Source organism: Mobula birostris, chromosome 17, assembly GCF_030028105.1.
Source record: "Mobula birostris isolate sMobBir1 chromosome 17, sMobBir1.hap1, whole genome shotgun sequence".
Classification (NCBI taxonomy): Eukaryota; Metazoa; Chordata; class Chondrichthyes; order Myliobatiformes; family Myliobatidae; genus Mobula; species Mobula birostris.
The window spans coordinates 1862655-1884135 of record NC_092386.1 but is presented as its reverse complement, the minus strand read 5'-3'; the positions used below and the strand labels follow the sequence as shown (position 1 = coordinate 1884135).

At 44.3% G+C, this 21481-nt stretch overlaps 1 protein-coding gene across 3 annotated transcripts in view; it reads right to left on the bottom strand.

Moving 5' to 3' along the window:
- The window catches only part of skic3 (SKI3 subunit of superkiller complex), a 307663-nt gene that overhangs the window by 42331 nt on the left and 243851 nt on the right, over window positions 1–21481 (bottom strand). For all 3 annotated transcript variants that reach the window (XM_072281194.1, XM_072281196.1, XM_072281195.1), the window contains exons 30-31: window positions 9596–9719; window positions 5550–5771 (exon numbers count right to left, since the gene is read on the bottom strand). In XM_072281194.1, coding sequence (XP_072137295.1) covers window positions 5550–5771; window positions 9596–9719 — 346 coding nt within the window. The remainder of the gene's footprint in view (window positions 1–5549; window positions 5772–9595; window positions 9720–21481) is intronic.

Here is a 21481-nt window from a genome sequence, read left to right as displayed (position 1 = left end):
AATCTGTACTGGGAACAAACTGCCGCTTTAAGAATAGGTGGAGAAGTGAGTCAGTTTACGAAAATTAAGTGAGGCGTTAGACCAGGGTGTGTTTTCTCCCCTGATTTATTTAATGTGTACAGTGAGAAAATATTACAAAAAATAAGAGACATCTTGGGAATCAAAGTTGGCGGTGAAAACATCAATAATTTCAGATATGCAGATGACACTGTGTTAATTACAAGTTCGGAGGAAGAACTACAAAACTTTATTGATCTAATTGTTGAAGAAAGTGCAAAAATGGGTCTATCTATCAATTGCAAAAAGACAGAATGTATGGTTGTATCCAAAAAGAACGAGAATCCTATCTGCAGGCTGAGAATAAATGGGGAAGACATAAAACAAGTACAGAACTTTTGCTAATTAGGAAGCTGGGTGACATCAGATGGCAGGTGCGACTTGGACATTAAAAGAAAATAGGGATGGCAAAAGACACCTTTACGAGAATGAAGAGTATACTGACCAATACTAAACTAGGCATGACAACCCGTCTCAGAGTACTGAAATGTTACGTTTATCCGGTTATGTTATATGGCTCAGAATTTTGGACAATATCTAGTAACATGAGGAAACGAATTGTAGCAGCAGAGATGTGGTTTTTGAAGAGGATGCAAAGAATATCATGGACAAAACGAATATCTGACTAGGATGTCATGAACAGAGCAAACACAAAAAGCGAAATAATGTATAAGATCATGAAAAGGCAACGTAACTTCATTGGACATGCGATTAGGAAAGAAGAGTTAGAATGCACGGTAATTATGGGAAAGATTGAAGGGAAGAAAGCAAGAGGAAGACAAAGACAAATGATGATGGAGACAGCAGCCAGAGAACTGGAAATGAATACCAATGAATTAATCCACTTGACCCGAAACAGGAGTGTGTGGGCCATGGCAGTCAAAGCTCAAACTGGACATGGCACCTGAAGATGATGATGATATTTCACTGAGAGCTGCTCAAAAGAAGAAAGATTCCCTCCAACAAACAGATCCTGAAATCACTTAATGCCTAATCTATCCCATTCTCTAAAAAAAGATTGGTCGTAGATGGTTTTAAAAAAATTAGAAAAAATAGGACTAGGAAGAGAAAATCTCAATAAGCCGAAATGTTTTCTAAACTGTAGCCAGATGCTCAAAGTGTGTTTAACCACCAAGCTGTCAGTTAATTTATTTAAAGATAAAGGAAGAGAGGATCCGAGAAGAGAGATAATAGAAAATTTCGTAACAGAGTTGGCTTCCAAAAAGACCCATATTGGACAATCCTCACGATTAATATAATATAACCAGAACGTGTGATTTCGTATGTTAATTGCCCAATAATATAACCTAAAATTGGGTAGAGCAAGGCCTCCATTCTATTTAATTTTTTGAAGGTGGGCTTTATTTAATCGGGGTTTTCTGTTCTTCTATATATAGGAAGAAAGAATCGAATCTAAAGAATCAAAAAAAGACAGGAATAAAAACAGGTACAGCTTGAAAAAGGTATATAAACTTAGGTAGAATATTCATTTTAATAGAATTCATTCGACCAATCAATGATAAAGAGAGAGGCGACCAATTAGAAAGTGTTTTTTTCACATAATTCATTAAGGTTAGGACATTTTCTTTGAATAGAGCTTTATAATTCTTAGTGATTGTTACACCCAAATATGTAAATTGTTTTCTAACAATTTTAAAAAGGTTAATATCCAATGGCATCAAATTATTTAAAGGAAACAACTTACTCTTATGTAAATTCAATTTATATCCTGAAATCTGACTAAAATTAGTCAGTAAAAGAAACATAGAGGGTAAAGAAGTTGTAACATTAGATATAAAAACCCATAGGTCATCAGCATAAAGTGAAACTTTATGAATAGTACCTTTTCTTAAGATACCAGTGATATCTTTAGACTCTCGAAAGGCAATTGCTAGAGGTTCTAATACCAAATCAAAAAGCAAAGGGCTCAACAGACATCCTTGTCTGGTTCCACGTTGGAGCTTAATTGGTTTAGAATTCTGAAAGTTAGTAAGGACCCGAGCGGAGGGAGATAAGTAATTTAATCCAAAAAATAAAATTGGGCCCAAAATTAAATTTTTCTAGCGTTTTAAATAGGTAATTCCATTAAACTTGGTCAAAAGCCTTCTCCGCATCCAAAGAAATCAAACATTCCGATATTTCTTTGGATGGAGAATGCATAATATTTAACAATCGCCGTATATTAAAATGGGAATATCGATTTTTAATAAATCCTGTCTGATCATCAGATATTACAGAAGGTATAATATTCTCGAGTCTATGGGCCAAAACTTTAGATAGGATCTTAGCATCAACATTGAGTAAAGAGATTGGTCTATATGAAGAGCATTCAGTGGGATTCTTATTCTTTTTAAGAATAAGCGAAATGGAAGCTTCATAAAAAGACTGTGGCAACCTACCCACATTGAAAGAAATAGTAAGGGTAGAACATAAATGAGGTATAAACAATGAAGAAAAAGACTTATAAAATTCTCCAGAGAATCCGTCAGGTCCTGAAGATTTCCCAGATTTCCCAATGAACGTATAACCTCAGCGATTTCCTCCTGAGAAATAGGTTGATCCAACTGCTCTTGATTATCAACTGAAAGTCCAGGAATATTTAATTGGTCTAAAAAAATTGTTCATTGCAGTACTTAACAAAATCAGAACTATACGGTTTAGAATAAAATCCTCTAAAAGTGTCATTTATTTCAAAATGATCAGTTGTCAAATCACCATAGGTTTTACGAATTTCTTTAATTTTCTGTTTAGCTATAAAGGTCTTCAAATGATTAGCCAATAGTTTACCAGTTTTTTCTCCATGTATATAGAATTGGCTTCTATCTTTTAAAAGTTGGCTTTCAATTGGATACGTCATAAGAAGATCATATTTAGTTTTAATTTCAATACGTCTTTTGTATAATTCAGGGTCTGGTGCCAAAGCATATTTCTGGTCTAATTGCTTTAATTAATTAACTAAGTCAGTTCTCTCTTTATTAGCTTTTTTCTTAATATATGCAGTATAGGAGATAACTTGTCTTCGAATATATGCCTTAAAAGCATCTCAAATGATAAGACCAGAAGTTTCTCCCAACGTATTTTCTTCAAAAAAAAGAGTAATTTGATTCTCCAGAAATTTTAGAAAGTCCTTACCAGATAACAAAGTTAAATTAAAATGCCAGGATCTGTTCATATGAGTGAAACCAGGAAGATTTAAAGATAGAAGTACAGAAGAATGGTCGGATACAGCTATTTCTTTATAGTCAATAGATTGAACTAATGGAATCATTTGATTATCAATTTAAAAAAATCACTCCTGGTATAGGAATGATGGACATGAGAGAAGAATGAACACTCCCTTTCTGCTGGGTGATAAAAACACCAGACATCAACAATATCACAATTCATTAGAAAGGACTGAATAAATAAAGCTGATTTATTAGATGTAGCTGATTTAGGAGAAGAACGATCTAATACTGGGTCTAGACAACAATTAAAATCTCCTCCCATCACTAAAGAATAAAGACTCAAATCTGGGAGGAATGAAAAGAAATGCTCAAAAAATCCTGGGTCATCCAGATTGGGGGCATACACATTAGCAAATACAATTAATTTATTATCTAGTTTCCCTGACACTATGACAACTTGCCCATTAGGGTCAGAGACAACTTTATGTTGAACAAAAGAAACCGTATTGTCTATGAAAATCGAGACCCCTCGAGATTTTACTCTAAATGAAGAATGAAATTGTAAATCTCTCCACCGACTAAAAAGGCGTGCGTTGTCACAACTACGTACATGTGTTTCTTGAAGAAAAATAATGGGGGCCCTTAACTTTTTAATATAAGCAAAAATCTTATTCCGTTTCACAGGATGATTTAAGCCTTTCACATTAAAACTAAGTAAATTAATATTTCGATCCATTTTAAATACTAATTAAAAGAGTTAAAAGATCTGACCATAAATTACTAGAACCAGAAAATGAAGCATAAAATAAGGTACTCAAACAGAAAGTTTGGATCGTAGCCCAACCCAGCTTCCAGAGAAAAAAGGAAAAAAGAGACCCCACCCACTCCCCCTCCCAAAGCCAAAAAAAAAAAGCCAGCCACAGAACAGACAGCATGATAAACCCTAAAGACAACCCTCCTAAAGAAATCCTGCTGGGAAAACTCCAATCATTCGAGGATACTATGTTCCTACCAACAGAAAGCAGACAAAATAAACTTAGATCAGAAATCCAAAAGATAAGACGATTCATTTTAACAATTTCAAAAAATATATATATAGAAAAACCTCAGAAAAAAAAGTAATAAAAATATCAAAGAAAATATCAAAAAGCAAGATATATAAAACCTAAGTTTATTAAAACCTTATTCTATCCAACATTAAAAAGATAATTGCTCTTGGAAGAGATATAACACAATTAATCTTCTGCTTTCAAAAACTTCTGTGTGTCTTCAACTGATCCCAGCCATTCCTGCACACCATTTTTCTGAACCATTCTCAGACGTGAGGAGGGCTTAAACCCTTTGTTATAAAGCAGCGACATAACCTCTTTATATTTGGCACATTCTGCCATAATCTCCGGTGTATAATCTTCCACAAATCTGATCATTTTCCCATTGTAATCGATCATTCCTACTCAACGGGTATGACAGATTAAAAGCTCCTTTGTATGAAATTCATGAAAACACAGAATAACCGACCTAGGTTGCTCCCCCGACTTTGGCTTCGGGGCCAGTGACCGGTGGGTGCGGTCCAACTTAGGCACAGATGGCAATAAATCAGGGAATAGCTGCTTCAGAAAGCTTGCAAAGAACTCCCTGGGGCGGGCACCTTCAGCTGATTCTTCAAGACCCAGAATACGTAGATTGCTCCTCTGCTTCTGCTTTCCAGGTTGGTAATCTTTGTTAATTTTTCATTAGGTAATGATATTTTTTTGCAGAGCTTACTCATGTCTTCTAAGTCCACTTCCAGTATCGACAGTTTCTTTATTCTCCTTAATTCGCTTATCATGTTCGATTACAGTTTGTTGAATAGTGTCCAACTTGACATTAAGCTGTTGAAATTCGTCAGAAAGTTCTGCTCTTTGATTTTTAAGAAAATCTCCAATTGATTCCAAAGTGGTTGGAGAATCATCTTTTTTTTCTTTTGCAGAGGCTTTAGTCTTTCTCAAGGACATAATAGAGCAATATTGAGATTTATAATAAGGTTTCAAAAAACTGGTAGGAAACAAAAAGATAGGTAAGGTAGGAGCAAGTTCAAAAAGATGTTACCCCATTGGCTGCCAGCAGGGCTCTCAGTTTTAAAAGTAACTGACAACAGGATCCACATTTCTGAACAAAATAATCAACATTGCAAATAGGTGCGTGCATATCTGGTAATTATTTTGCTGCCGGGATACGAATTACAAGGAGATAAAGATCATATTTTTAATTCAAACTATCTCTCTTCAGTTAAAAAATGAATTCTAGTCCGTCTATTAAAGTATGTTTTAAACTTATTTTTCTTACCTATGAACAGCTTTCGCCGCTTGTCTCTGTACAGCTAAACTGTTACCTTGCAAAGAAAACATTCCTGAAGACAGAAGGCAGGTTTCGTAAGAGGAACTGTTCTTATCACAGTGTTTGAGCAGTTCATTCAGTGCTGCTGTAGTTAGGGTGCTGTCCTTCTTCAACAGTCCCAAAGCACACAGTGCCTGCAGACTTTCTATACTGGGCTCTTTCAACATGGAGCTGTTAAAATGCAACCAAAGTACAATTAACTCTGGAATTTGCAGTATTCTAATATCCAAACACTTACAAATTACAAATTAAAAGAGAAAAACTATGGAATTTGTTTAGTGCCTTATGCCTTGCTTTCAAGTGTAATTGAGTTAGCAAATCTTACAACCAGGCTCACAAATAGTCAACAGGTACATCTGCAGATCATCTGTTGTTGCCAGTACAATCTTCTATGTGACAATGTGCTGGTGTAATGGCATCAACACGGGTGATGCCAATAGGCTCAATAAACTGATTAGAAAGGCTGGCTCTGTTATAGGAGTCAAACTGGACACACTGGAGGCTGTGGTAGAACAAGAGACCCTACGGAAAATCCTGGCAATTCTGGGCTATGTTTCTCACCCTCTGCATGCCACCTTGGCTGTAAAGAGGAGCACTTTTAGTAATTGATAAAGCAACTGCACTTCTCCAAAGAGTGCTGTATAAAGTCATTCTTAACCTCGTGCATTAGGCTCTATAATGAGTCAACCTATAGCCGGGAAAGTGATGACAACCCCCGCCCCAAGACTGTTTGAGGTTATTTATTTTTTATTCTTTCTTCTCTTTGAATATATGTACATTTGTAACGCTACTGTGACACTGTAATTTCCTTTGCGATCAATAGAGTATTTATCTTTCTATCTATCTATCATTTGTTTCTGTTGGCACTGGAAGCAGTTAAGGGTAGTTGCTCCAATAAGGATAGACTGAATAAGTAATAACATTTTTAAAAGTTGCAGCTCAGACTGAATAATGTAAGGATGGGAATAGTGGTTTGCCCAGCTCCACAACCAATGAATGAATTAGAGCAGAACAGTGTGCAATCCCACACAGTGACATTAACTGTGACATTGACAGTAACTAACTGAACCACGAAAACCCCGACTTCAACAATGCCAAACTCAGCACAAGGGTATGTCCTACCTGTGAACACATGGGTTTCCTCCCACATTCCAGACCACACACGGGTTTGGGTTAGTGAGTGGTGGGCATGCTCTGCTGGCGACAGAATCGTGGTAACAGTTGCAGGCTGCCCCCAACACATCCTCAGACTCATAGTCGCTGACACAGCCATTGCGGCAAGTAAAGCTAACCTTTAAAAGAGATCTTTATCTTTAATTACTACAAGTACATTTTAAACAATTTGCCAGGAAAGTAATCTCCCATCTTTCTCTTTGAAGTACTATTTCACTTCCTCACATAGAGAAATTCCAGCCTTTTTATACAGTGGGCAACTACTTACTTAATACTTCATACTAAGTCTAAAAACATGCTACACTAAAGAGAATAACTCAAAAATGTACATTTTTGAGCAAAGGTCCAAAAGACCACAAGATATAGGAGCAGAATTAAGCCGTTTGGCCCACCGAGTCAGCTCCGCCATTTCATCATGGCTGATCCAATTTTCCCCTCAGCCCCAAACTCCTGCCTTCTCCCTGTATCCCTTCGTGCCCTGACCAATGAAGAATCTATCAACCTCTGCCTTAAATATCAGTGAAGACTTCACCTCCACACCTGTTGTGGCAAAGCATTCCACAGATTCACTGCTCTCTGGCTAAAAAATATACTTCCTCACCTCTGTTTCCAAAAGATGCTCTTCTATTCTGAGGATGTGTCCTCTGGTCTTAGACTCTCCCACCGTAGGAAACATCCTCTCCACATCCGCTTTATCAAGGCATTTCACCATTTGATAGGTTTCAATGAGATCACCCCTCATTCTTCTGAACTCTCATGAATACAGGCCCAGAGCTATTAGGTGCTCTTTATATGACAAGCCATTCAATCCTGGCAACACACACAAAAAATGCTGGTGAACGCAGCAGGCCAGGCAGCATCTATAGGAAGAGGTACAGAAGTACAGAGGTATAGGAAGAGGAATCTATAGGAAGACTGTACCTCTTCCTATAGATGCTGCCTGGCCTGCTGCGTTCACCGGCAACTTTGATGTGTGTTGCTTGAATTTCCAGCATCTGCAGAATTCCTCGTGTTTGCATTCAATCCTGGAATCATTTTCGTGAACCCCCTTTGAACCCTCTCCAGTTTCAGCACATCCTTTCTAAGATAAGGGGCCCAAAACTGCTTATAATACTCCAAGTGAGGCCTCACCATTGTGAGGCTTCATAAAGTCTCAACATTACATCCTTGCTTTTATATTCTAGTCCTCTTGAAATTAATGCTAACATTGTATTTGCCTTTCTCACCACAGACTGAATGTGCAAATTAACCTTTAGGGAATCCTGCACTGGGACTCCCAAGTCCCTTAGCACCCCAGTTTTTTTGTATTTTCTGTCCATTTAGAACAGTCATCCCTTCAATTTCTTCTACCAAAGTGCATGACCATACACTTTCCAACACTGTATTCCATCTGCCATTTCTTTGCTCATTCTCCAAATCTATCTATCCTTCTGTAGCCTCTCTATTTCCTCAAACTGCCTGCTCCTCTACCTATCTTTATATCGTCTACAAACTTCGCAACAAAGCCATCAATTCCATCATCCAAATAACTGACATATAACATAAAAAGAATTGGTCCTAACACAGACCCCTGTGGAACACCATTAGTCACCGGCGGACAGGCAGAAAAGGCTCCCTTTCTTCCCACTCTTTACTTCTAGCCAACCAGCTACTGCTTTATCCATGCTAGAATTTTTCCTGTAATACCATGGGCTTGCAGCTTGTTAAGCAGCCTCATGTGTGGATCCTTGTCAAAGGCCTTCTGAAAATCCATGTACATGATATCGACAGATTCTCCTTTGCCTGTCCTGCTTGTTACTTCTTCAAAGAATTCCAACAGACTTGTCAGGCGAGATTTCCCTTGAGGAAATCATGCTGACTAGGGCCTATTTTATCATGTGCCTCCAAGTACCGAGACCTCATCCTTAATAATCGGCACCAACATCTTCCCAACCACTGAGATCAGACTAACTGGCCTATAGTTTCCTTTCTTCTGCCTCTCTCCCTTCATGAAGAGTGGAGTGACATTTACAATTTTCCAGTCTTCCGGAACCATTCCAGGATCTTGTGATTCTTTAAAGATCAATTCTAATGCCTCCACAATCTCTTCAGCCACCTCTTTCAGAACTCTAGGGTGTACACCATCTGGTCCAGGTATCTACCTTCAGACCTTTCAGTTTCCCAAGAACCTTCTCTCTGGTTAGAGTAACTTCACACACTTCATGCCCCTGGCACCTGGAACTTCCATCAGTGAAGACTGATGCAAAATACCTATACATTTCATCTATTTTGTGGTCCCCTATTACTACCTCTTGGTCCTTTCATAACTTACAGTTTCACTGAAGATATAGGAATTATTATGAACAGGTTGGGCAGCATCAGCGGAAACAAACAGTCAACGTTTCGGGCTGAGACCCTTCGTCAGGACTGAAGAGGGAGGGGGCAGGGGGCCGATAAAGAAGGTGGGAGGAGGGTGGGAAGGAGAAGGCTGGTAGTTGCCAGGTGAAAAGCTGGTTATTGGTTTTTCACCTGGCACCTACCAGCCTTCTCCTTCCCATCTTCCCTCCACCTTCCTTATAGGGCCCTGGCCCCCTCCCTCTTCAGCCCTGATGAAGGGTCTCAGCCCAAAACGTTGACAGTTCGTTTCCACGGATGCTGCTCGATCTGTTGAGTTCCTCCAGTGTGTTGTGCGTGTTGCTTTGACCCCAGCATCTGCAGAGTATGTTGTGTTTATGAATGTTATTTATACCTTTCTTCAATTATCAACATCTATAAACTGGAAGAAGATACATTCTGAAATTAAGATGGGAATGAAAAGTTAATAATGTTTCCTAGGTGCTCACCACTTGAAAAGTAAAGTCTTAGCGTTGTCCATTCTGTTGCATTTGAACTCAATCATGGCCAGTGCAATCAGTATCTCAGCCTTCTCTTTCTCCGTGTGGACAATACTTAAAGCCTTTTCATAAGCTGACAAAAAAAGAAATAGGCTGAAATGTCAGAATTTCAGCAAATCAACTTGCATCCTAACCAAAAACTCCATACGTTATATAACTGACAAAATTACCCTGAATACAGGAAGAATACACTGCACCAGTAGATTGCAAAATGAAAATAATTGCAGTTCATTGGATATAGATAATAAGATTATGGAATGCCTCTCTTTAAGCAAGCTGGCATTAAATGGTGCCTTGGGCATATTCCAACATCAAAACAGATTTATCACCTTGTGTTTCTCCCTCCCCTCCTCCCACCTTCTAACAGTGACTCCCCATCATTTTCTCTCCAGTCCTGCTGAAGGGTCTCAGCCCAGAATGATGACTGTACTCTTTTCCGTAGATGCTGCTGAGTTCCTCCAGCAGTTTGCGTGTGTTGCTCTAAATTGATTTGTTCCATGAATTCCCTCATAAAATTGCAGTGACAAAAGCTTTAAAAGACAGCCGTTGTCATACGTAAACCGAATTGCTTAATCCAAGAACACTTCACATTGAGAGATAGCTCGCAATAAATTGTGGGCATTCGGACCTATTTTTCAGTAGCATAAGTCACATGTGTGATGAGATGCGTGAGGTTTTTTTATTAGGGAAAACATTAGCAAATTCACATAGTGAATGTCTCCCAAAAAGGCAGACTGCGACGGCCATCAGCAGGTATGGCTGATTTGCCAGAAGCACTGCCATATTGGAATTCAATGTTCCAAGCAATCAGCTTCCTGTAAGTGATAACATCTGAACATGCATTCGGATGTGGGAAGGGTCCACCACCAGACAGCAAAGTCACTTTTAGCCTGGGCTTTCAGAAAACAAAAAAATCAGGGCATCCGGAGTGGTGGGGAGAGAGACAGACGGCTGAAATGAAGATATCCGGAGTGGTGGGGAGAGGGAAAGACGACTGAAATACAGATATCCGGAGTGGTGGGGAGAGAGACAGACGGCTGAAATACAGATATCCGGAGAGGTGGGGAGAGAGACAGACGACTGAAATACAGATATCCGGAGTGGTGGGGAGAGACGACTGAAACACAGATATCCGGAGTGGTGGGGAGAGACATGAACGACTGAAATACAGATATCCGGAGTGGAGGGGAGAGAGATGTACGACTGAAATACAGATATCCAGAGTGGTGGGGAGAGAGACAGACGACTGAAATACAGATATCCGGAGTGGTGGGGAGAGAGACAGACCACTGAAATACAGATATCCGGAGTGGTGGGGAGAGAGACGGATGACTGAAATACAGATATCCGGAGTGGTGGGGAGAGACGACTGAAATACAGATATCTGGAGTCCTGGGGAAAGACGACTGAAATACAGATATCAGGAGTGGTGGGGAAAGACGACTGAAATACAGATATCCAGAGTGGTGGGGAGAGAGACAGACAACTGAAATACAGATATCCGGAGTGGTGGGGAGAGAGACAGACGGCTGAAATACAGATATCCGGAGTGGTGGGGAGAGACGACTGAAATACAGATATCCGGAGTGGTGGGGAGAGACGACTGCAATACAGATATCCCGAGTGCTGGGGAGAGAGACAGTAGACTGAAATGCAGATATTCGGAGTGGTGGTGAGAGACACAGACGACTGAAATACAAATATCCGGAGTGGTGGGGAGAGAGACGGCTGAAATACAGATATCCGGAGTGGTGGGGAGAGATGACTGAAATACAGATATCCGGAGTGGTAGGGAGAGACGACTGCAATACAGAACCGGAGTGATGGGGAGAGAGACGGACGACTGAAATACAGATATCGGGAGTGGTGGGGAGAGAGACAGATGACTGAAATACAGATATCTGGAGTGGTGGAGAGAGAGACAGACGACTGAAATACAGATATCCGGAGTGGTGGGGAGAGAGACGGCTGAAATACAGATATCCGGAGTGGTGGGGAGAGATGACTGAAATACAGATATCCGGAGTGGTGGGGAGAGAGACAGACGACTGAAATACAGATATCCAGAGTGGTGGGGAGAGACAGCAGAAATACAGATATCCAGAGTGGTGGGGAGAGACGACCGAAATACAGATATCCGGAGTGGTGGGGAGAGAGACAGTAGACTGAAATGCAGATATCCGGAGTGGTGGGGAGAGATGACTGAAATACAGATATCCGGAGTGGTGGGGAGAGAGACAGTAGACTGAAATGCAGATATCCGGAGTGGTGGGGAAGAGACGACTGAAATACAGATATCCGGAGTGGTGGGGAGAGACGACTGCAATACAGATATCCGGAGTGGTGGGGAGAGAGACAGTAGACTGAAATGCAGATATTCGGAGTGGTGGTGAGAGACACAGACGACTGAAATACAAATATCCGGAGTGGTGGGGAGAGAGACGGCTGAAATACAGATATCCGGAGTGGTGGGGAGAGATGACTGAAATACAGATATGCGGAGTGGTAGGGAGAGACGACTGCAATACAGAACCGGAGTGATGGGGAGAGAGACGGACGACTGAAATACAGATATCAGGAGTGGTGGGGAGAGAGACAGATGACTGAAATACAGATATCTGGAGTGGTGGAGAGAGAGACAGACGACTGAAATACAGATATCCGGAGTGGTGGGGAGAGAGACGGCTGAAATACAGATATCCGGAGTGGTGGGGAGAGATGACTGAAATACAGATATCCGGAGTGGTGGGGAGAGAGACAGATGACTGAAATACAGATATCCAGAGTGGTGGGGAGAGACGACCGAAATACAGATATCCGGAGTGGTGGGGAGAGAGACAGTAGACTGAAATGCAGATATCCGGAGTGGTGGGGAAGAGACGACTGAAATACAGATATCCGGAGTGGTGGGGAGAGACGACTGCAATACAGATATCCGGAGTGGTGGGGACAGAGACAGTAGACTGAAATGCAGATATTCGGAGTGGTGGTGAGAGAGACAGACGACTGAAATACAGATATCCGGAGTGGTGGGAAGAGAGACGGCTGAAATACAGATATCCGGAGTGGTGGGGAGAGACGACTGAAATACAGATATCCGGAGTGGTGGGGAGAGACGACTGCAATACAGATATCCGGAGTGGTGGGGAGAGACGACTGCAATATAGATATCCGGAGTGGTGGGGAGAGACGACTGAAATACAGATATCGGGAGTGGTGGGGAGAGAGACAGATGACTGAAATGCAGATATTCGGAGTGGTGGTGAGAGAGACAGACGACTGAAATACAGATATCCGGAGTGGTGGGAAGAGAGACAGATGACTGAAATACAGATATCCGGAGTGGTGGAGAGAGAGACAGATGACTGAAATACAGATATCTGGAGTGGTGGGGAGAGAGACAGATGACTGAAATACAGATATCTGGACTGGTGGGGAGAGACGACTGAAATACAGATATCCGGAGTGGTGGGGAGAGAGACAGACAGATGAAATACAGATATCTAGAGTGGTGGAGAGAGACGGCTGAAATACAGATCTGGAGTGGTGGGGAGAGACGACTGAAATACAGATATCCGGAGTGGTGGGGAGAGACGACTGCAATATAGATATCCGGAGTGGTGGGGAGAGACGACTGAAATACAGATATCGGGAGTGGTGGGGAGAGAGACAGATGACTGAAATGCAGATATTCGGAGTGGTGGTGAGAGAGACAGACGACTGAAATACAGATATCTGGACTGGTGGGGAGAGACGACTGAAATACAGATATCCGGAGTGGTGGGGAAAGAGACAGACAGATGAAATTCAGATATCCGGAGTGGTGGGGTGAGAGACAGATGACTGAAATACAGATATCCGGAGTGGTGGGGAGAGACGGCTGAAATACAGATATCCAGAGTGGTGGGGAGAGACGACTGAAATACAGATATCCGGAGTGGTGGGGTGAGAGACAGATGACTGAAATACAGATATCCGGAGTGGTGGGGAGAGACGACTGAAATACAGAAATCTGGAGTGGTGGGGAGAGACGACTGAAATACCGATATCCGGAGTGGTGGGGAGAGAGAAGACGACTGAAATACAGATATCCGGAGTGGTGGGGAGAGAGACAGACGACTCAAATACAGATATCCGGAGTGGTGGGGAGAGAGACAGACAATTGAAATACAGATATCCGGAGTGGTGAAGAGAGACGACAGCAATACAGATATCCGGAGTGGTGGGGAGTGACGGCTGAAATACAGATATCCGGAGTGGTGGGGAGAGAGACGGACGACTGAAATACAGATATCCGGAGTGGTGGGGAGAAAGATGTACGACTGAACTACAGATATCCGGAGTGGTGGGGAGAGAGACAAACGACTGAAATACAGATTCCGGAGTGATGGGGAGAGAGACGGACGGCTGAAATACAGATATCCAGAGTGGTGGGGAGAGAGACAGACGGCTGAAATGCAGATATCCGGAGTGGTGGGGAGAGAGACGGACGGCTGAAATGCAGATATCCGGAGTGGTGGGGAGAGAGACAGGACAACTGAAATACAGATATCCAGAGTCGTGGGGAGAGAGGCGACTGAAATACAGATATCCGGAGTGGTGGGGATAGACGACTGAAATACAAATATCCGGAGTGGTGGGGAGAGAGATGTACGACTGAAATACAGATATCCGGAGTGGTGGGGAGAGACGACTGAAATACAGATATCCGGAGTGTTGGGGAGAGAGACAGATGACTGAAATACAGATATCCGGAGTGGTGGGGAGAGAGACAGATGACTGAAATACAGATATCCGGAGTGGTGGGAAGAGAGACGGACGACTGAAATACAGATATCCGGAGTGGTGGGGAGAGAGACAGACGACTGAAATACAGATAACCGGAGTGGTGGGGAGAGAGACAGACGACTGAAATACAGATATCTGGAGTGGTGGGCAGAGAGACAGTAGACTGAAATGCAGATATCCGGAGTGGTGGGGAGAGAGACAGATGAATGAAATACAGATAACCGGAGTGGTGGGGAGAGAGATGACTGAAATACAGATATCCGGAGTAGTGGGGAGAGACGGCTGAAATACAGATATCCAGAGTGGTGGGGAGAGACGACTGAAATACAGATATCCGGAGTGGTGGGGAGAGAGACAGTAGACTGAAATGCAGATATCCGGAGTGGTGGGGAGAGAGACGGCTGAAATACCGATATCCGGAGTGGTGGGGAGAGACGACTGAAATACAGAAATCTGGAGTGGTGGGGAGAGACGACTGCAATACAGATATCCGGAGTGGTTGGGAGAGAGACAGTAGACTGAAATGCAGATATTCGGAGTGGTGGTGAGAGAGACAGACGACTGAAATACAGATATCCGGAGTGGTGGGGTTGAGAGACAGATGACTAAAATACAGATATCCAGAGTGGTGGGGAGAGAGACACATGACTGAAATACAGATATCTGGAGTGCTGGGGAGAGAGACAGACGACTGAAATACAGATATCCGGAGTGGTGGGGAGAGAGACGGCTGAAATACAGATATCCGGAATGGTGGGGAGAGAGACGGACGACTGAAATACAGATATCCGGAGTGGTGGGGAGAGAGACGGACGACTGAAATACAGATATCCGGAGTGGTGGGGAGAGACGACTGAAATACAGATATCCGGAGTGTTGGGGAGAGAGACAGATGACTGAAATACAGATATCCGGAGTGGTGGGGAGAGAGACAGATGACTAACAGATGACTGAAATACAGATATCCGGAGTGGTGGGGAGAGAGACAGACGACTGAAATACAGATATCCGGAGTGGTGGGGAGAGAGACAGACGACTGAAATACAGATATCTAGAGTGGTGGGGAGAGAGACAGTAGACTGAAATGCAGATATCCGGAGTGGTGGGGAGAGAGACAGACGAATGAAATACAGATAACCGGAGTGGTGGGGAGAGAGATGATTGAAATACAGATATCCGGAGTGGCGGGGAGAGAGACGGACGACTGAAATACAGATATCCGGAGTGGTGGGGAGAGACGACTGAATTACAGATATCCGGAGTGGTGGGGAGAGAGACAGTAGACTGAAATGCAGATATCCGGAGTGGTGGGGAAGAGACGACTGAAATACAGATATCCGGAGTGGTGGGGAGAGACGACTGCAATACAGATATCCGGAGTGGTGGGGACAGAGACAGTAGACTGAAATGCAGATATTCGGAGTGGTGGTGAGAGAGACAGACGACTGAAATACAGATATCCGGAGTGGTGGGAAGAGAGACGGCTGAAATACAGATATCCGGAGTGGTGGGGAGAGACGACTGAAATACAGATATCCGGAGTGGTGGGGAGAGACGACTGCAATACAGATATCCGGAGTGGTGGGGAGAGACGACTGCAATATAGATATCCGGAGTGGTGGGGAGAGACGACTGAAATACAGATATCGGGAGTGGTGGGGAGAGAGACAGATGACTGAAATGCAGATATTCGGAGTGGTGGTGAGAGAGACAGACGACTGAAATACAGATATCCGGAGTGGTGGGAAGAGAGACAGATGACTGAAATACAGATATCCGGAGTGGTGGAGAGAGAGACAGATGACTGAAATACAGATATCTGGAGTGGTGGGGAGAGAGACAGATGACTGAAATACAGATATCTGGACTGGTGGGGAGAGACGACTGAAATACAGATATCCGGAGTGGTGGGGAGAGAGACAGACAGATGAAATACAGATATCTAGAGTGGTGGAGAGAGACGGCTGAAATACAGATCTGGAGTGGTGGGGAGAGACGACTGAAATACAGATATCCGGAGTGGTGGGGAGAGACGACTGCAATATAGATATCCGGAGTGGTGGGGAGAGACGACTGAAATACAGATATCGGGAGTGGTGGGGAGAGAGACAGATGACTGAAATGCAGATATTCGGAGTGGTGGTGAGAGAGACAGACGACTGAAATACAGATATCTGGACTGGTGGGGAGAGACGACTGAAATACAGATATCCGGAGTGGTGGGGAAAGAGACAGACAGATGAAATTCAGATATCCGGAGTGGTGGGGTGAGAGACAGATGACTGAAATACAGATATCCGGAGTGGTGGGGAGAGACGGCTGAAATACAGATATCCAGAGTGGTGGGGAGAGACGACTGAAATACAGATATCCGGAGTGGTGGGGTGAGAGACAGATGACTGAAATACAGATATCCGGAGTGGTGGGGAGAGACGACTGAAATACAGAAATCTGGAGTGGTGGGGAGAGACGACTGAAATACCGATATCCGGAGTGGTGGGGAGAGAGAAGACGACTGAAATACAGATATCCGGAGTGGTGGGGAGAGAGACAGACGACTCAAATACAGATATCCGGAGTGGTGGGGAGAGAGACAGACAATTGAAATACAGATATCCGGAGTGGTGAAGAGAGACGACAGCAATACAGATATCCGGAGTGGTGGGGAGTGACGGCTGAAATACAGATATCCGGAGTGGTGGGGAGAGAGACGGACGACTGAAATACAGATATCCGGAGTGGTGGGGAGAAAGATGTACGACTGAACTACAGATATCCGGAGTGGTGGGGAGAGAGACAAACGACTGAAATACAGATTCCGGAGTGATGGGGAGAGAGACGGACGGCTGAAATACAGATATCCAGAGTGGTGGGGAGAGAGACAGACGGCTGAAATGCAGATATCCGGAGTGGTGGGGAGAGAGACGGACGGCTGAAATGCAGATATCCGGAGTGGTGGGGAGAGAGACAGGACAACTGAAATACAGATATCCAGAGTCGTGGGGAGAGAGGCGACTGAAATACAGATATCCGGAGTGGTGGGGATAGACGACTGAAATACAAATATCCGGAGTGGTGGGGAGAGAGATGTACGACTGAAATACAGATATCCGGAGTGGTGGGGAGAGACGACTGAAATACAGATATCCGGAGTGTTGGGGAGAGAGACAGATGACTGAAATACAGATATCCGGAGTGGTGGGGAGAGAGACAGATGACTGAAATACAGATATCCGGAGTGGTGGGAAGAGAGACGGACGACTGAAATACAGATATCCGGAGTGGTGGGGAGAGAGACAGACGACTGAAATACAGATAACCGGAGTGGTGGGGAGAGAGACAGACGACTGAAATACAGATATCTGGAGTGGTGGGCAGAGAGACAGTAGACTGAAATGCAGATATCCGGAGTGGTGGGGAGAGAGACAGATGAATGAAATACAGATAACCGGAGTGGTGGGGAGAGAGATGACTGAAATACAGATATCCGGAGTAGTGGGGAGAGACGGCTGAAATACAGATATCCAGAGTGGTGGGGAGAGACGACTGAAATACAGATATCCGGAGTGGTGGGGAGAGAGACAGTAGACTGAAATGCAGATATCCGGAGTGGTGGGGAGAGAGACGGCTGAAATACCGATATCCGGAGTGGTGGGGAGAGACGACTGAAATACAGAAATCTGGAGTGGTGGGGAGAGACGACTGCAATACAGATATCCGGAGTGGTTGGGAGAGAGACAGTAGACTGAAATGCAGATATTCGGAGTGGTGGTGAGAGAGACAGACGACTGAAATACAGATATCCGGAGTGGTGGGGTTGAGAGACAGATGACTAAAATACAGATATCCAGAGTGGTGGGGAGAGAGACACATGACTGAAATACAGATATCTGGAGTGCTGGGGAGAGAGACAGACGACTGAAATACAGATATCCGGAGTGGTGGGGAGAGAGACGGCTGAAATACAGATATCCGGAATGGTGGGGAGAGAGACGGACGACTGAAATACAGATATCCGGAGTGGTGGGGAGAGAGACGGACGACTGAAATACAGATATCCGGAGTGGTGGGGAGAGACGACTGAAATACAGATATCCGGAGTGTTGGGGAGAGAGACAGATGACTGAAATACAGATATCCGGAGTGGTGGGGAGAGAGACAGATGACTAACAGATGACTGAAATACAGATATCCGGAGTGGTGGGGAGAGAGACAGACGACTGAAATACAGATATCCGGAGTGGTGGGGAGAGAGACAGACGACTGAAATACAGATATCTAGAGTGGTGGGGAGAGAGACAGTAGACTGAAATGCAGATATCCGGAGTGGTGGGGAGAGAGACAGACGAATGAAATACAGATAACCGGAGTGGTGGGGAGAGAGATGATTGAAATACAGATATCCGGAGTGGCGGGGAGAGAGACGGACGACTGAAATACAGATATCCGGAGTGGTGGGGAGAGACGACTGAATTACAGATATCCGGAGTGGTGGGGAGAGAGACAGACGACTGAAATACAGATATCTGGAGTGGTGGGGAGAGAGACAGACGGCTGAAATACAGATATCCGGAGTGGTAGGGAGGGAGACAGATGACTGAGATACAGATATCCGGAGTGGTGGGGAGAGAGACAGACGACTGAAATACAGATATCCAGAGTGGTGGAGAGAGACGACTGAAATACAGATATCCGGCGTGGTGGGGAGAGAGACGGCTGAAATACAGATATCCGGAGTGGTGGGGAGAGACGACTGAAATACAGATATCCGGAGTGGTGGGGAGAGAAGACTGCAATACAGATATCCGGAGTGGTAGGGAGAGAAACAGATGACTGAAATACAGATATCCGGAGTGGTGGGGAGAGACGACTGAAATACAGATATCCGGAGTGTTGGGGAGAGAGACAGATGACTGAAATACAGATATCCGGAGTGGTGGGGAGAGACGACTGAAATACAGATATCCGGAGTGGTGGGGAGAGAGACGGACGACTGAAATACAGATATCCGGAGTGGTGGGGAGAGAGACAGACGACTGAAATACAGATATCCGGAGTGGTGGGGAGAGAGACAGACGACTGAAATACAGATAACCGGAGTGGTGGGGAGAGAGACAGACGACTGAAATACAGATATCTGGAGTGGTGGGGAGAGAGACAGTAGACTGAAATGCAGATATCCGGAGTGGTGGGGAGAGAGACAGATGAATGAAATACAGATAACCGGAGTGGTGGGGAGAGAGATGACTGAAATACAGATATCCGGAGTAGTGGGGAGAGACGGCTGAAATACAGATATCCAGAGTGGTGGGGAGAGACGACTGAAATACAGATATCCGGAGTGGTGGGGAGAGAGACAGTAGACTGAAATGCAGATATCCGGAGTGGTGGGGAGAGAGACGGCTGAAATACCGATATCCGGAGTGGTGGGGAGAGACGACTGAAATACAGAAATCTGGAGTGGTGGGGAGAGACGACTGAAATACAGATATCCGGAGTGGTTGGGAGAGAGACAGTAGACTGAAATGCAGATATTCGGAGTGGTGGTGAGAGAGACAGACGACTGAAATACAGATATCCGGAGTGGTGGGGTTGAGAGACAGATGACTGAAATACAGATATCCGGAGTGGTGGGGAGAGAGACACATGACTGAAATACAGATATCTGGAGTGCTGGGGAGAGAGACAAACGACTGAAATACAGATATCCGGAGTGGTGGGGAGAGAGACGGCTGAAATACAGATATCCGGAATGGTGGGGAGAGAGACGGACGACTGAAATACAGATATCCGGAGTGGTGGGGAGAGAGACGGACGACTGAAATACCGATATCCGGAGTGGTGGGGAGAGACGACTGAAATACAGAAATCTGGAGTGGTGGGGAGAGACGACTGAAATACAGATATCCGGAGTGGTTGGGAGAGAGACAGTAGACTGAAATGCAGATATTCGGAGTGGTGGTGAGAGAGACAGACGACTGAAATACAGATATCCGGAGTGGTGGGGTTGAGAGACAGATGACTGAAATACAGATATCCGGAGTGGTGGGGAGAGAGACACATGACTGAAATACAGATATCTGGAGTGCTGGGGAGAGAGACAGACGACTGAAATACAGATATCCGGAGTGGTGGGGAGAGAGACGGCTGAAATACAGATATCCGGAATGGTGGGGAGAGAGACGGACGACTGAAATACAGATATCCGGAGTGGTGGGGAGAGAGACGGACGACTGAAATACAGATATCCGGAGTGGTGGGGAGAGACGACTGAAATACAGATATCCGGAGTGTTGGGGAGAGAGACAGATGACTGAAATACAGATATCCGGAGTGGTGGGGAGAGAGACAGATGACTAACAGATGACTGAAATACAGATATCCGGAGTGGTGGGGAGAGAGACAGACGACTGAAATACAGATATCCGGAGTGGTGGGGAGAGAGACAGACGACTGAAATACAGATATCTGGAGTGGTGGGGAGAGAGACAGTAGACTGAAATGCAGATATCCGGAGTGGTGGGGAGAGAGACAGACGAATGAAATACAGATAACCGGAGTGGTGGGGAGAGAGATGATTGAAATACAGATATCCGGAGTGGCGGGGAGAGAGACGGACGACTGAAATACAGATATCCGGAGTGGTGGGGAGAGACGACTGAATTACAGATATCCGGAGTGGTGGGGAGAGAGACAGACGACTGAAATACAGATATCCGGAGTGGTGGGGAGAGATGACTGAAATACAGATATGCGGAGTGGTAGGGAGAGACGACTGCAATACAGAACCGGAGTGATGGGGAGAGAGACGGACGACTGAAATACAGATATCAGGAGTGGTGGGGAGAGAGACAGATGACTGAAATACAGATATCTGGAGTGGTGGAGAGAGAGACAGACGACTGAAATACAGATATCCAGAGTGGTGGGGAGAGAGACGGCTGAAATACAGATATCCGGAGTGGTGGGGAGAGATGACTGAAATACAGATATCCGGAGTGGTGGGGAGAGAGACAGATGACTGAAATACAGATATCCAGAGTGGTG